The 15955-nt window shown below is 34.3% G+C and overlaps 4 protein-coding genes across 4 annotated transcripts; 1 reads left to right on the forward strand and 3 right to left on the reverse strand.

The window, feature by feature from the left end:
- Nucleotides 1–1265: 1265 nt before the first annotated feature.
- Nucleotides 1266–7891, forward strand: LOC139494941 (complement C1q tumor necrosis factor-related protein 3-like). Its single transcript, XM_071283068.1, has 3 exons — nucleotides 1266–1490; nucleotides 2097–2165; nucleotides 7469–7891. Exons 1-3 carry the CDS (start codon nucleotides 1412–1414, stop codon nucleotides 7870–7872), a joined length of 552 nt encoding a protein of 183 aa, XP_071139169.1. The 5' UTR covers nucleotides 1266–1411; the 3' UTR covers nucleotides 7873–7891.
- A 4243-nt stretch (nucleotides 7892–12134) lies between these two features.
- Nucleotides 12135–14183, reverse strand: LOC139494479 (uncharacterized). Its single transcript, XM_071282639.1, has one exon. The coding sequence runs from the start codon at nucleotides 14181–14183 to the stop codon at nucleotides 12135–12137; it is 2049 nt and encodes a 682-aa protein (XP_071138740.1).
- Nucleotides 14184–14203: 20 nt separating this feature from the next.
- Nucleotides 14204–14677, reverse strand: LOC139494481 (uncharacterized). The gene has a single exon (XM_071282640.1). It carries the CDS (start codon nucleotides 14675–14677, stop codon nucleotides 14204–14206), a length of 474 nt encoding a protein of 157 aa, XP_071138741.1.
- A 145-nt stretch (nucleotides 14678–14822) lies between these two features.
- On the reverse strand, nucleotides 14823–15479 carry LOC139494482 (uncharacterized). Its single transcript, XM_071282641.1, has one exon. The coding sequence runs from the start codon at nucleotides 15477–15479 to the stop codon at nucleotides 14823–14825; it is 657 nt and encodes a 218-aa protein (XP_071138742.1).
- Between the last annotated feature and the right edge of the window lie 476 nt (nucleotides 15480–15955).

Raw genomic sequence — 15955 nt, forward strand, 5'->3', positions numbered from 1 at the left:
TTTTCTTTTAAATGGATTTTTTTTTAAATAAGGAATGACTTTTAATATTTTTCTATCTATTCGGAAAAAAAATGAAGTGCGCACTTTTAAATAACCCGTTAGTTTATTTTCGACTTCTGGGTTAGCATATAATTCTGGTGTCTTTCTCCTCTCTTTTAAAAACTATACTTCTTTGACGTATTTCACTGTTGAAATTTTTTCGGATAACATATTTCTCTCAATAAAAGTTTAATATATATATTTGCGATGAAATACGTGATGTCTAACAGTTTTGTTTTACAAAAGGACCTTTTCTATCTTCACCTCATTAGGTGCAACTTATACTCGCCTCGAGTGCGGAAGGTACATGTAATAAATATTTTCACGGGGATATGGCTCACTTCAATTTTCACTTAAACTTGTAAAATTTTATCGAATAAAACATCATTTTCGAGTTATTTACTTTATTTTTTTTTCTTCTTCTAAATAAAGAAATGTTACGTCAATATACCTTCTTATAGCTCCGATAGCTCCTTAATCTACATTGTACGACATTGTACGACTTGAGCAATGAAAACGATGATGATTTCTTTTTGCAGCGTTTCAATATATCACATACAATTTAAATGTGCCAACAACTAAAACACGGAGGCTATAACAGAACTCCATTAAAAAAAAAATTGACAGCATTATTTTGTTTTAATTGCATTTTATTTTCAATGTTATAAGTTTTCGGTCATGTCGGACAGTTTTCATTGAATATGTGAAATTAGGTACATTTTGGATAATTCGTTAAATGACAAATATTATCACAGTTGGCGAAACTGGCCAATACTATGGCCAACATTGAAATAAAATTGAGAATGGAAATGGGGAATGTGTCAAAGAGACAACAACCCGACCAAATAAAAAACAACAGCAGAAGGTCACCAACAGGTCTTGCACAACCTCGTCAATCAAAAGGCCTTGAAATTTGTATTTTTACTTCAACATGTTCAATGCAATACATTCTAATCATGTGTTATTTTGACTCAATGTATTAACATGTTTTGTATGAAAATGTTTATCTGTCTACTTATAGTTGTGTTAAGTTGTGTATGTTCCAGACACAAACGTTTAAGACATTTGTTGTAATATTGGCCACTGGGAGTTAATTATTTATAAATAAACGAATCAATTATATCATTATTTCAACAGACCAACCAATCTATTATAGCATACAACATATGTGTAACATATTTGTAATTAAATACACTGAACGTATCACGCAATAAGATCATTATTGTATTAAATGACTCTATGTCATCATTTTCATCATTTATAAGAAACGAAACTATAACGAGATGTCATAATTAACTATTACAGTATTAATTCAGATATTTCAATTCTAGACCTACCGATTCAACTACACGGGCCACTTTGAAGAACTAAAATGAAAAACCGACATATCAGCCTACTGTTGATTACTGTAATAACTGCTTACGCGGGGGATGACTGTTGCCAAAATGCTGGTACGTTTTTAATATGCGTTTGTACGGTATAACTCAAAAGTTATTTTTTATCCTGTGAATTCGAAATGCATAAATCTCGAAGCAAGTATAAGATATGTTCTTGTTAAATCAATTAACTCACAACTTGGATCATCAACATTTGTTTATTATCATTCATTGTTTTTTCGAGCAATTTATTTTGTAAAAGGGTTCAATATTTATTTTTTGACATACCTTTTCTGACAGTGTATTGTCGGCATGATAGTTTCAAATCAATTATATTTATCTAATTATGTAAAGCAACTTATTTTCGCGGGTTCATTATTTCGCGTTTGACACCTACCTTCACACTTCGATGCGATTTAATTCTATTATGTTAAATTTATTTCATGCACTTAAATAAGAAAAATTTTACATATTGTTGACAATTTACATTCACGTTATTTTAACTCACGAAAGTTGCGAAAATTAAACGCTCGCGAAAATTATTTGGTTTACATAAATTAATTATAACTTTAGTTTGATACGTTGTTTCTTGTCATTAATTTTGCCTAAACTATAATGCTTGAAATAATAATACATATTAACCCCTTTAGATTATGTGTATGACAAAAACTCTCATTTAAGGTACCGCAAAGGAAACATTAGTAGATGCAATTAACACCCTGCAGAAGGCATACAAACTGCTTGGTAATAGTAAGTAATGTTAAAATTTGTTATACAAGTTTTCCAAATAAATATAATACTAATGTACAATAATTTTCTATTTATTTATTGAGGAAAAGATCAACTATAATTGAGTCAAGTAAAACTCCTCGTGGATTTTATTGAAATAGTTCATAGAAGGATCACAGATAGATTAAAGTTCTCTTTTAAAGTTATGAATTTATGTGCGGTATGCGGAAGGTATTTGAAAGATTGCGCATTAATTTTATAAGGGAGATTTTGTATAAGTTGTATACTATTGCCGTTAACCGGTTTGGCGGTCAGTATAAAAGTAAATTGAACGGGTTTTTAGTTATCGAGGACTGGGTAGTGACCACATACGCGCACGTCATATATATATATAGGTAGAAGTTTATTTTCATCATGTCCGATATGGAGCCAGACAACTTATTGAATGATATTCAACCTGAAGTTGGTTCACATGCTGCGGTTCCTGATGAGGAGATTTCCAATGCTGATTTGCTTTCGCGTTTGCAAAACTACTTTGGTAAGAAATTGTCGGGGATTGAAAGAAATTTTGCTGACACTACTCAAGATTTAGCCCGTAAAGTCAAGAACACCGAGAATAATTTACGATACAAAGAAAATCAGGTGCAGTTTGATATAAATTCAGACATTTTAGACAATATTAGTGGCGCTTTAGAAACTTGCATCATAAGAGATATTCCAAGGCCGTTTCGTTGTTGGAGGAGTCTGAAAAGGTGTTAAAGAAGAGAAACAAACTGATCCGTATAGCGGACAAGTCAGAGGCAGGATGGAAAACCGTTGATGAATATCTTTCTGACGAGGTAGCTAGCACTTCAGAAGATGAGAAGAAGATACGAGCTGCAGAGACGAAAGCCGTGAAGAAGATGAAAGTAACAAAGGGTAGTAGCGGTAACAGAAGTGTAAAGAAAAGACCCGCTGAAGCTACTGGCGGTCCGTCTTCAGTCGCTCGTGGAGCTGAATGTGTTGCAACTGTTTCACAGCCGCCCTTTTGTGTTGGCGGGGCATCGGGCCCTAATTCAAGATTCGTCAGATCAAAAGCCAGAGACATCTGCTACAAATGTGGGTTGTATGGGCATTGGGCCAAGGAATGCAAGAACGGAGGGAACAGTAACTACACATCTTCCAGAGGGTCTTCTGCATAAAAGAAATTCGGACATTTTACAGGTACAAAGGGTCTCTATGAAATCTGTTAAAATATGGAAAAATAAAGGTTGGCAGGTAGGTAAAACTTACATAAATGAAAAGATAAATAAAAAATGAACAGATTGATGCCCGATTTATATAATTCTAAGGCCGTCAGTCGGCACCAGAAGCGACGAAGCAGCGCATCTATTTTGGGTGGGCAAATATCCACTTGTTGATATGGGACGAGCTCTGACGTCCCACGGCCCCAGCTTGTCTGGCAAAACAGCCGTTGGACGTCAGAGTAATCTCGGACTAGAAAACAGCTAGTCAGTTTTTAACTTCGAATTGTTTTGGATTCGTCTTTGATCTTAAGTCTGGTTATCATCACATAAATATCTTTCCTAATCATCAAAAATATTTGGGATTTTCATGGAAATTTGGTAATTCTGTAAAATATTACGTTTTTACTGTTTTGCCATTTGGGCTTTCATCAGCAGGGTACATTTTTACAAAGGTAGTTCGTCCTTTGGTAAAACATTGGCGTAAGGATGATATTAAGATAACTGTTTATTTGGACGATGGCTTGGCGTTAGCAGAAGAAGAACAGGTATGTGCACAACAAGCTGTACGGGTGAAACATGACTAGATTTTGTCTGGATTTGTACCCAATAAAGATAAGTGTATTTGGAGGCCTGTCCAGAATTAAGTCTGGCTTGGATTTATATGGGATTTGAAGCTTTGTCTATTTCAATTGCTTCCAGAGAAAGTGGCAAATCTTGTAGATTTAGCAGGAGTAATTTTAGAACAGCCTCAAAAAGTGAAAATAAGGTTGCTTGCGAAATTTTGTGGTAAAATAATTTCTGTTACCCCAGTTATAGGAAATGTCACACAGATAATGACTAGGTGCATTTTTTCAGTGATTAACAGTAGAGATGAGTGGGATCAATTTGTAGATTTGAATTTTTATTCAGGTTCTATACGAGAAATTTTATTTTGGAGACAAAATGTCGTTAGTTTAAAGCCTGTGGCAATCTTGCGAGAAATTTCAGATTTTAAAGTGTTCACTGACGCCAGTGATGGTGCAGCTGCAGGTTTTGTAGCTAATTCTGATTATATCATGCACAAGCAGTGGTTGAAGCATGAAGCTATTAAAAGTTTCACTTGGAGAGAATTGAAAGCTATTGAACTGTCTATAGATAGCTTTAAGCATTTACTATCGAATAGTTTAGTTTCGTTTTTCACAGATAACCAAAATGCTGTTGGTATTATTCAGAAAGGTAGCAAAGTACCAGAATTGCAAACGTTGGCTTTGTCAATATTTAGTATTTGTGTTTCTTGTAATATTTCGTTACATCCAGAATGGATCCCGAGGGAAGATAACGAAAAAGCAGACGCTTTGAGTAGGATCGTCGATATTGACGATTGGGGTATTTTGTTTGAATTTTTCAACTTCATAGATAGATTATGGGGATTACATACAGTTGATAGATTCGCTAATATGAACAATGCGAAACTCGGGAGATTTAATTCTCTATTTTGGAATCCGGGTACGAGTGCAATTGATGCTTTTACTTGTAATTGGAAGGGGGATAATAATCGGTTAGTCCCTCCTGTTAATCTAGTTAGCAAATGCATCAATCATTTAACTAATTGCACGGCAGTAGGAACATTAATCGTTCCGAAATGGCCATCGTCTGCGTGTTGACCTCTTTTATTTAAGGAAAATTTAGAATATGCTTGGTTTGTCAGAGATGTTTTAGATGTTCGTTTGGATGCATCTCAGATGAATTAATATGTTGTTTATTATTTACAGATTTTGGATGTTGCACCACTGGGTGTTTTTTATGTACTGATTACGCTGGACTGCCTTAAAGGTTGCTGGATCATGTATGTGTTTAGAGGTCACTGGACCATATGTTTTAAAAAGTGTCACTGGACGTACATCTTCTAAGATGTGTTGCCTATTTGCATTGTGTAGTGTTGGTCACAGGACCATATAGAAATCATAACGGTATGTATTGATTATATAATACATTTTTTATGGGAGTGTTTATTTGATTACAGAAAATATTTTCTACTGGATTCTGGTCTGAAAATGAAAAAGTGGCACATCCTGAGCTTCGTGTGCTTTTACATAATTTGCCAACAACTGTAACTGATGCTAGAGCTAAATCTACAGTAGACAAATATAGTGGTGGTTTTAAAAGATTTGCCAAATGGACAGAAAAGTATCGTGAAATAACTTGTACTTTACCAGGCAAAGAAATTTATGTTGGTCTTTATCTGCAAAATTTAATAGAATCTGCAAATCATTTTAGTTTAATAAAGTCTGCATTTTATAGTATCAGATGGGCACACAATTTAGCTGGTGTAAAAAATCCTTGCGACTCAGATTTAATTTGTTCAATAGTTGAGTCAGCAAGAAAAACACTTTCTAGACCTATTAAGAAAAACGAACCTGTGACACCTGATATTATGATTAAATTGTTTGCTAGATATAATACTTCCAATAGCACACTCAAAGATTTACGTTTACTTACTATCTGTTCTATAGCTTATACTGGTTTTTTACGTTTTAATGAATTATGTAACATTAAAGCCAAACATATAAGTTTTTGTGATGGTTATATAGATATTTTTGTCGAAAGAAGCAAAACAGATTGTTATAGAAAAGGCAACCATGTTTTGATATCAAATCTAGAAAGTCCACAATGTCCTGTTGCTTTACTTTCAAACTATTTAGATGTAGCAAATATAGATATGAAGTCCGATATGTATATTTTTAGATCGATCTCGTTTTTTTAAGAATCGTAATGTATTTTCATTAAGAAAGAAAAATGTATGTCTGTCGTACACTAGAACTAGAGAAATCGTATCTATGGCATTAGCTGATTTTGGCTGTAGTAAAACTGATTTTGGTTTACATAGCTTCAGAGCTTGAGGGGCAACAGCCGCCGCTCAGAATGGTATATCTGATAGATTATTTAAAATGCACGGTCGCTGGAAATCAGATAGAGCCAAAGACGGATATGTGGTAGGAAATTTACAAAAGCGTTTATCAGTTTCTAAACATCTTGGAATTTAGTTACTTGTATATTTCTGTCTACTTTCTTTGTGCGTCGAGGTGGTCACTGCGCAATTCAGTATCCAAACTTGTATTTGTTTTATTGATTTTAGAAAGTAAAGGCTAATGTTGAAGTGTAAATAATTGGATGTGCTCAGTTATTTACACATATGTTCAAAATAGATGGAGCATTTTAGCACATAAATACTTTATGTTTGGTTAAACAACGTGCATTAAAACATAAATGAATTAATGTGCGGTATGCGGAAGGTATTTGAAAGATTGCGCATTAATTTTATAAGGGAGATTTTGTATAAGTTGTATACTATTGCCGTTAACCGGTTTGGCGGTCAGTATAAAAGTAAATTGCACGGGTTTTTAGTTATCGAGGACTGGGTAGTGACCACATACGCGCACGTCATATATATATAGGTAGAAGTTTATTTTCATTTTTTTTTTTTGTATACAAAATATTTGTATTCAAGTTTTATGTAGAACAGTATTTAAAAGTGTTGTATTTATTTTGTAGATTATTTTGTTGCAGAACATATTGTCCAAGATTCTGACATCTTGTGTTTTTGATGGGACTTTTATTATTTTAGTTTGATAGACTAAAATGCAGATCAGATACATTTTGTATAAGAAATAAAATTTTAGAGGTGGTCACTGCGCCATTCAGTATCCAAACTTGTGTTTGTTTTATTGATTTTAGAAAGTAGAGGCTAATGTTGAAGTGTAAATAATTGGATGTGCTCAGTTATTTACACATATGTTCAAAATAGATGGAGCATTTTAGCACATAAATACTTTATGTTTGGTTAAACAACGTGCATTAAAACATAAGGTATTATAACACCCAAACGCATGCAACATTACGAAAATGCCTGTAAAAGAATGCGCGCAAATGTAATGAACAGAAACAATGAATACATTGTAAGCTAATGCATATCTAGACGTCAATGAAATTAAACAATTAATAAAAATGTCACCGTATTATTAATTTTTTTTTCTTCTAGTTTTCACAAAATATGAACAATTGTTTTACAGCAAAACTGATGCAGTTGTGTAATTTTCTTCTTGTTTCTTTTAAAAATAGCATATCCACCTATCCGTACCTGTAGAGTTGCATTTCATGCAAGATTGAAACCCAGTGTTACCCTTGGTTCGAAACAGATTGTTGTTTTTGATGACGTTATAACCAATATTGGTCAAGCATATGACCAACACTCGGGTTTTTTCACAGCGCCTTGTGATGGCATATATTTCTTTGCCTGTACATTTCTGAGAGGTAGAGGTGTTGAGTTAAATCTTCAAATGGTTAAAAACAACAACGAAATATCGCGGGGTCATGCGGCAACTGGTGGAGGATCACAAACAGGGTCAATGAATGCAGTTGTATATCTCCGCAAGGGAGATGTTGTCAAAATACGTCATTTCCCTGGCGTAGGATCGGAAAATATACATGACGATTGGTGCTTCTTTACGGGCTACAGTGTATAATATATGACTATTAAAAATATTTATATTGAATCTGTTTTGTCTTCAATTTATAAAATTGATACGGTTTAGTGATCAAATATGTCTTTGGTGAACAAAATCAAAATACCATTGGATAACATTGCCACAGATCAAGAATAGTTTAATGGACCTTGCATATAATTTTGAACACAAACGCACATGAAAAATCATTTTAAATTTGAGGAAAAGTTTGAGTCATTCCTTTGAATTCATGATCATTTAAAGATAGTTGCAAGGACATGTTTTTCGACAGTTCTTAGTATTACATCAACAGATTACAGAAATCACCTTATTTCACCAGACCACATACATACGCCATAAGTACTTGTTCAAAAATAACATGCGTACAAACAAAAAACAACAGGACACAGCCCAAACAACCAGACTTAGTACATATGCAAAATGGAGTAAACTTAAACGCAGAATAATATGTCGTTCTTCACAAACCCTAATTGAACAGTATATTTTTGGCAAAAGCACACCCTGGTAATGCACTCTTATTTGATAACAACGTGTTCGAGGTATCGTATCGGGGATGTATGTAATCTCAATCCGATGGGTAATAATGTATTATACTGCAGGGAAATGTGTTGCCGTTGGGCAAATGAGATACAAACATTTAACGAGAAGTAGAATTATATATGATATGCCAATATAAGCGAAAGTTAATTGATTAGAAAGATGTTTTTTTGTATTTGTCTTTCATTATAAAAAAAAAGAAGATATGGTATAAAGGCCAATGAGAAAACTGTCCAGAAGAGACCAACATAATACAGAAATTAACAACTAATGGTCACCGTACGGTCTTTAATAATGAGTAAAGCCCATGCCGCATAGTCAGCTATAAAAGGCCCCGAAATGACAATGTAAAACAATTCAAACAAGAAAACTAACGGCCTTATTTATGTAAAAAAATGAACGAAAAACAAATATATAACACATATAAAAAGTACAACATAAGAACGAACTATAAAAATCAGTTAAAAACAGCTTAACTCATCAGATGGACATAAATACAAGTGGACGTGGCCGGGTACTTGTACATACCAACAACAAAATGACACTAGGAACAGACCTGAGAGTATTCGCAGTTATCCGACAGCTAGTTCAAAGCCACTAACAACTAATAAAAAAATCATGAATCTAAAACTAAAATATCAATCCGTACACATCCAAAAATTCAATGGATTCAGTGTAAAAAGTGACCTTGAGCACTTCCAAGATACATTTATGGACAGATTGTAGATCCATGAATGTGTATATGTATATAACATACTAGTAATATTTAGTTTGGTTTTTAATTTACTGATAACAAAATCAATATTTATACCATAAAAACAAATTCAATGATCTTATTACAGTGTTGAATTGGTAACCTTTTAGAATAAGTTTATTAAAAGGAGCGGTAAGTTTACAAGGATCATGTCATATTTTCCGGGCACAGTATACTGGGTCGATACCACTGCTGGTAGACGTTTCGTCCCTGAGGTTATCACCAGCCCAGTAGTCGCACCGAAGTGTTGACATGAATATCAATAATGTGGTTATTTTTACAAATTTCCTGTTTACCAAACTTTGAATTTTCCGAAAAACTAAAGAGTTTCTTATCCCAGGAATAGATTACCTTAACCGTATTAGGCACAACTTTTTTGAATTTTGGATCCTTAATGTTCTTCAACTTTGTACTTGTTTGGCTTTATAAATATTTTGATATGAGCGTCACTGATGAGTTTTATGTAGACGAAACGCGCTTCTGCCGTACTAAATTATAATCCTGGTACCTTTGATAATTATTAACAACTTTTTAGTAAAAAAGAGGATGTGCTATTCCGTTTGAAATAAGTTTTCTACAGGTACAACCAAACTTCCAAACCAAATTTTTATATCTATGGAAAAATTTAGTTAAGGTTTTAAGTAATCTATGGTAATCCAGGGTTTAATAATTAACCAGTAATACATAGATTACGTGCGTTAAAATAAAAAACGTCACAACAGACACGGGCATAGCGAACGAGCTGTGATAAATAAACACCGTCAGATAGTGCCAACGGAACATCACCATCTAAAAATTTAAAATTAATAATAGGGGACAAAAACATCGTCCTTTTTGTCGTAAATTTTAGTGTGGAGTTTCCCGTTTAAAACCGAAATATCTAAATTTAGGAAAGGACAGTTATTACAGTTTAAATTAATTCATCTAAAGTAAGTTCCTTGGGGTAAATTTCAGCAGTATATTGAGAAAATTCTTGATTATTTAACGAAAAAATATCATCAAGATAACGGTTAGTGTTGTTGAATTTATCAATTAAATGCAATTTCGACGGATCTTTACTGAGTTTAGTCATAAATTGTGATTCGTAACAGTACAATAACAAGTCTGCTATAAAAGGAGCACAATTAGTGCCCATAGGGATACCTACAACTTGTCGATAATTTTTTTGCCGAAACGTACATAACTTTTATCAAGGAGAAAATTAACAGCTTCAATCATCTCATCACACCTCCAGTAAGTATACCTAGCATATTTACCTTTCTCTTTAGAGAATAAGGCTTTGAATGAGTTGCAGCAAATATATTTGCATTCAGCTTTACCAAACGACCAATTAATTGAATAGAAAAACTTTTGTTTAAGAGGCGAATTTAGGGTAGGGGGGGGCACCGGGGGCCCGGGCCCCCCCTTTTTGGGAAAAAAATTGGTTGCTTATATAGGGAATCACTGAAGCGTGACTGGAGCGGGCCCCCTCTTAGGTTAGTCAGTGGGCCCCCACTTATGAAAATTTCTGGATCCGCCACTGTGTTTGATAAGATAGTGTGGAAGTGTAGTGTAAAGAGTAGAATAATCAAAACTGTCAACAGAATCAAAAGGATCATCAAAAGTACGTAATTTATCTAAAACATCTAAGATGTCTATACCAAATAAATACTAATTCCTTCCGTTCAAATCTCTTTATTCAGGTACGAAAAGATTAACTACAAAATAAAAGATAAAACACACTAAATTCTACTATCAAAACTAACATTTTCTGAATTAATACATTACAAAATGGCAACTATCATAACATTTACGGTAGTAACATACACTTGTTCTCTTTCAAAAAAGTAATAGCATGAACATTTACGGTAAATAATTGCCAAATTATCAAGGTCAAGTTTTATCAGTTTTACATCAATCAAACTCAAAATTTCTAACTTTAAACATGAAAGATAATTTATCTGTAATAAATAAAAGAAACATACCATATTGGTTGACTCTGGTATTCCTTATTTTCATCATAATCAAAGATTTTCACCAAGCACGTTTCGTGCAAATTCCCTGAAGAGGTTCATTAAAGTAAAGGGAAAGTAATTTATTTCAAAATAGAACATCACTAATTACCAAAAAATACAACAATAGGAAACAACGGTTTTTGTTCTCAAATTTGGCCGCTACATTCCAGCCCCTTAATTGTGGTCTTAAAGAACTCAATTATCAAAAATTATAAGGAGGCCAAATAATTTCCCAATTTAAGTGACAATCAATAAACTAAACCTTTATATAGTCCATTTATACAACAAAGTACTTTTAAACACAAGTTACTGTTCTAACATGACTAGTTCAAACTATGACTCTAAATATCAGCTTCTAATACCAAACACAACTTTGCAATGGGTCGTAATAAAGTTGTTGGATATGTTTTCAGCCTCACTATACGAACATTGTCCGATTTGTCCTTTAGTACTCCAATGATTCTCCCTAAGTTCCAAAGGTTTCTCGGTGTATTATCCTGGATCAATACAATGTCTCCTATTTTCAAGGTTCGCTTTTCAGAGTTCCACTTTTGCCTACTTTGTAATAAAGGCAAATATTCATGAGTCCATCTCTTTCAGAAAATGTCTGCTAGATATTGTATTTGTCGCCAACGTCTTCTTACGTAATTGTCTGTTTTACAAAAAGTTCCTGGAGGAAAGTATTCGCCAGGTCTTAATAAGAGAATATGATTCGGAGTAAGCACCTTTAAATCGTCTACGTGTTCAGATACTTCAGAAATCGGACGGTTATTCAAGATTGCTTCCACTTCACAAAACAATGTATTTAGATTTTCATCGTTCAATAGAAGACTCTGCTCTTGCATGACAGAATATAACACCTTTCTTACTGATCTTATTAATCTCTCCCACACGCCTCCAAAGTGTGACGCGGCAGGAGGGTTGAATGCCCATTTTATACTTTTCTGAAGCATGAAATTATTTATCTTGTCTATGTTCTATCTTTCTATTTCTTCTCTAATTTCTCTTTCTGCTCCAACTAGATTTGTTCCGTTATCTGATCTTATGAATTCTGGATTTCCTCTGCGAGATATCAAACGTCTGATTGCGTTTATACAAGAATCTGTATCCATAGAATGTGCGATTTCCAAGTGAACGGCACGAATGGAGAGACAAGTAAAGATAACCCCATAGCGTTTCACTAAACTTCTTCCTTGGTTGATCTGAAACGGTCCAAAAAAGTCCATTCCAACCATCGTAAATGGTGGTTTATCGGATATAAGTCTCTCTTTTGGTAAATTAGCCATTTTTTGGTCAACAAATGGTGCACAGTACTTCCTACAGATTACACATTTTGATACTATTCCTTTAATCATACAGCTAGCACCAATAATCCAAAAATTTTGCCTTAGTTGCGCCAGAATTGAGTTTTTACCCAAGTGTCCTACTGAACGGTGAATGTCTTCAATGATCAACTTTGAAATGTTAGAGTCTTTCGGTGATAATATTTGATGTTTCGCATCATACGGTAAATCAGCAAGCTCTAATCTTCCTCCTACTCTTAACAAACCATGCTCGTCTATAAATGGATTAAGTTTGAAGAGTTTAGATGACTTCTTTAACACTTTACCTCGGTCGATATTTTGAAGTACATGTATTTCTTCTTCAAAGTGAACACTTTGCTCATATTTAATGATAGCTATTTCTGATCTATTAAGAGTTTCAGTTGTCGGTAACGTGATCTGAACATCTTTCGTTACTCCGTTCAATGATTTTCTAAATGTTCGTTCATTCTGATTATCCACTGAGTTCTCACTTTCTGACTGACGTCTGTTTCTTATCTGTTTTCTTTTCTTAACGAGTTTCCTAAAGTTGTCCAACGCAATAAATAACCAACTAGTTATTTTCTTCGGTTTCTTCCATTCTGAGAATAGAGAGAACAGTCTATCTAATCCGTGATGTTCGCTTGACAATATTGTAGTGTTAACGACTCGTTTCACTTCTTTATCTTCATCAATAATAGTCTTGTCTATGTGCCCTTCTGGCCATTCTATTTCTGGTTTCCAAAGATACTCTGGTCCATTGAACCAGTCTGGGTTTGATTCAAACTTTGAAACTGACATTCCCCTAGATGCATAATCGGCGGGATTAAGCTTTGTATTTATATACTTCCACTGATCAACAATTGTAGCTTCATGAATGATATCTAAGCGGTTTGCAACGAAAGTGTGGAAACATATATTCTGATTGCTGATATAGCGTAATACTGACATACTGTCTGTCCAAAAGAATGTTTTGTCTATGCTGTAGTTTAACTCCTCTAATATTACTTTACTTAGTTTTACTGCTCGAGTTGCGGCTGTAAGTTCCATCCTAGGTATAGTTACCTTTTTCAATGGTGCTACCCGAGACTTGCCGAGTACAAAAGAACAATGAATCATACCTTCATCATCAACAAGACGTAAATAAAATGCCATTCCGTAGCCAATTTCACTAGCATCAGAAAAGCAATGAAGCTGAGATGAAACAACCTTTCCAAAGTTTTCAGGTTTATAGCACCTGTCTATTCTCGCGTTCTCAAGGTCAGAAAGCTGATCTAACCAATCGTTCCATTTCTTTAAATCAGGTCCTGTAAGTTCTTTATCCCAACTAAACCCTTGTCTACACAAACCCTGTAGAATAGATTTTGCATTCAGCACGTACGGCGATATAATTCCTAAAGGATCGTATACTGAACTAGTTATTGAAAGAATACTTCTTCTAGTCGCTATCTTTTCTTTGCACTTAATTCTGAATCCAAGAGTGTCAGTCTCTATAAACCATTGCACACCTAATGCTCGTTCAACCGGGAGGTCATCCTCAAGACTCCACTGCTTGACCTCTTTGGCACGCTCCTCCTCTGGTATCGATTTAATTACGAGTGGGCTGTTACTGATACATTTTGTCATATGAAATCCACCCTTTTCACACAAAGAAGTTACGTTCTTTATCAACGATATTGCTTCAACGTCAGTCGATAATGACGAAAGACAATCATCAACATACATGCTCTTAGTTATTGTGTGTGCTACTTCTTTGTCATAATATTCACCGAAGTCTTCAGCTGTTTTTTTAGCGCATAGTTACAGCAACTTGGTGATGATGTGGCACCGAACAAATGCACGGTCATTCTATACTGTTCCGGTTCATTCTCCATGTTACCGTTTGGCCACCAAAAGAATCTTAAACAGTCTCTATCAAGTGGTGGCACTTTCACCTGGTGAAACATAGCTTCTATATCTCCTAAAATTGCAACTTTCTCTTCACGGAATCTTATGAGAACACCTAGAAGGTTATTAGTGAGATCTGGTCCCTGTAAGAGTTGTTTATTTAGAGACACACCCATATATGTAGCTGAACAGTCAAACACAATTCTAATTTTGTCTGGTTTCTGACTGTGGTAAACACCAGGATGCGGGATATACCATACTCGTCCATCCTTTCTGTTGAACTGTTCCTTAGGGACGTGTTCCGTGTAACCTCTTTCTAACAGTTTGTCCATAAAATCAGTATAGTCCTGTTTGAATTTAGGATTCTTGATAAACTTGTTCTTAAGACTTCTCAATCGCTGCTGGCCCTGGGAAGCATTTTTTGGCAGTTTCACATTGCTGTCACGGAAGGGTAGCGGAATGTAGTACTGTCCCTTCTCAAAATTTAATCATTAGTCGTTTAATGTTCTCGGAGTATTCCAGAATACGCATAGCTTCCATGTTTACAGCTGCATTTTCACATTCAATCAAAAATAAAGAGAAATCATCAAGTGACTTTGAATCTCCAGCTTGTATGGTAGGCCACTCTAGTGCTCTTTTAATGAATGCATTTGCAATAACTTCTGTATCTCCGTATCTTTCTTCTAACTGTTTGATTGCTGCACTATATGCATGTTCACCTATTCTATGGCTGAATCCACTTTCTACTTTGCTTGCTTCGCCATATGTAAATTGTTCCAAATAAGTCATTTTCTCCTCCTCGTTATCTGTATTTGCAACTATTCTTGCTTGAAATTGTCTATAAAACTTTCTGTATTCTAAAGGGTTTCCTCCAAATTTCTTAATATCCGGTGTAGGTTTTCGTAAGTGTTTCACTACTGCAGACATACTATTTTCCATTGTATTAGCCTGAATATGGTTCATATTTTCATCATGTTTAATGCTGGATATCACAGTCGTATTATGTTCATTTGTAGGTTCTTTCAAATGTGTGTTGTTTGCGGTAGATATAATTTTATTGACCTTTAGGGTTTTAACTGGTCTAATTTCGAGTACTTCTTTTATCTCGTTCTTTGGTACAAACGGTTTTGCCATTACGCTATAATTCACAGCTGTTTTTTGTGCAGTGTCAGATTTCTTTGGTTTTGATTGTACTTTGGAAACGTGAGTACTACATGTACTATTTGATTCAACTTCAAGATTTTCATACTTGTCTAATAGTTTTGTTTTTGCATCTGCTATAGCGATATCGGTGTCAAGTTGCAATTCTTCTTCTTCTAATTTTAATTTTAACTTTGCTAATGTGATAGCCTGTTATTTTATGTATTTTGTATATTTTTATATTCTCAGTAATTGATATTAGTACATATTTGAATAAAGTTATATTGTTAGCTTATTAATTACATTCTGTAATTAAGGATTAGTATTATGTGTTATTCTATTTTAACTTATTGACATGAACTATTGACGGACGAATTCTATTCTTATGCTTTGGTTAAGTCTGATTTCACTGTAGTTATTACTTTATTTTCACGGTTGATTTGAGCGCTTTCGGACATTTCTTCTATTGG

This window comes from Mytilus edulis, chromosome 11, assembly GCF_963676685.1.
Source record: "Mytilus edulis chromosome 11, xbMytEdul2.2, whole genome shotgun sequence".
Classification (NCBI taxonomy): domain Eukaryota; kingdom Metazoa; phylum Mollusca; class Bivalvia; order Mytilida; family Mytilidae; genus Mytilus; species Mytilus edulis.

What these genes read in the sequence shown, in the direction of transcription:
- LOC139494481 (XM_071282640.1), bottom strand. Translation starts at nt 14,677, where the DNA reads ATGGACAAACTGTTAGAAAGAGGTTACACGGAACACGTCCCTAAGGAA.
- LOC139494479 (XM_071282639.1), bottom strand. Translation starts at nt 14,183, where the DNA reads ATGTATGTTGATGATTGTCTTTCGTCATTATCGACTGACGTTGAAGCA.
- LOC139494482 (XM_071282641.1), bottom strand. Translation starts at nt 15,479, where the DNA reads ATGGCAAAACCGTTTGTACCAAAGAACGAGATAAAAGAAGTACTCGAA.
- LOC139494941 (XM_071283068.1), top strand. Translation starts at nt 1,412, where the DNA reads ATGAAAAACCGACATATCAGCCTACTGTTGATTACTGTAATAACTGCT. An exon ending in TGACTGTTGCCAAAATGCTG is followed by an intron (nt 1,491 to 2,096) that starts GTACGTTTTTAA and finishes CTCTCATTTAAG; the next exon opens with GTACCGCAAAGGAAACATTA. An exon ending in ATACAAACTGCTTGGTAATA is followed by an intron (nt 2,166 to 7,468) that starts GTAAGTAATGTT and finishes TTTTAAAAATAG; the next exon opens with CATATCCACCTATCCGTACC.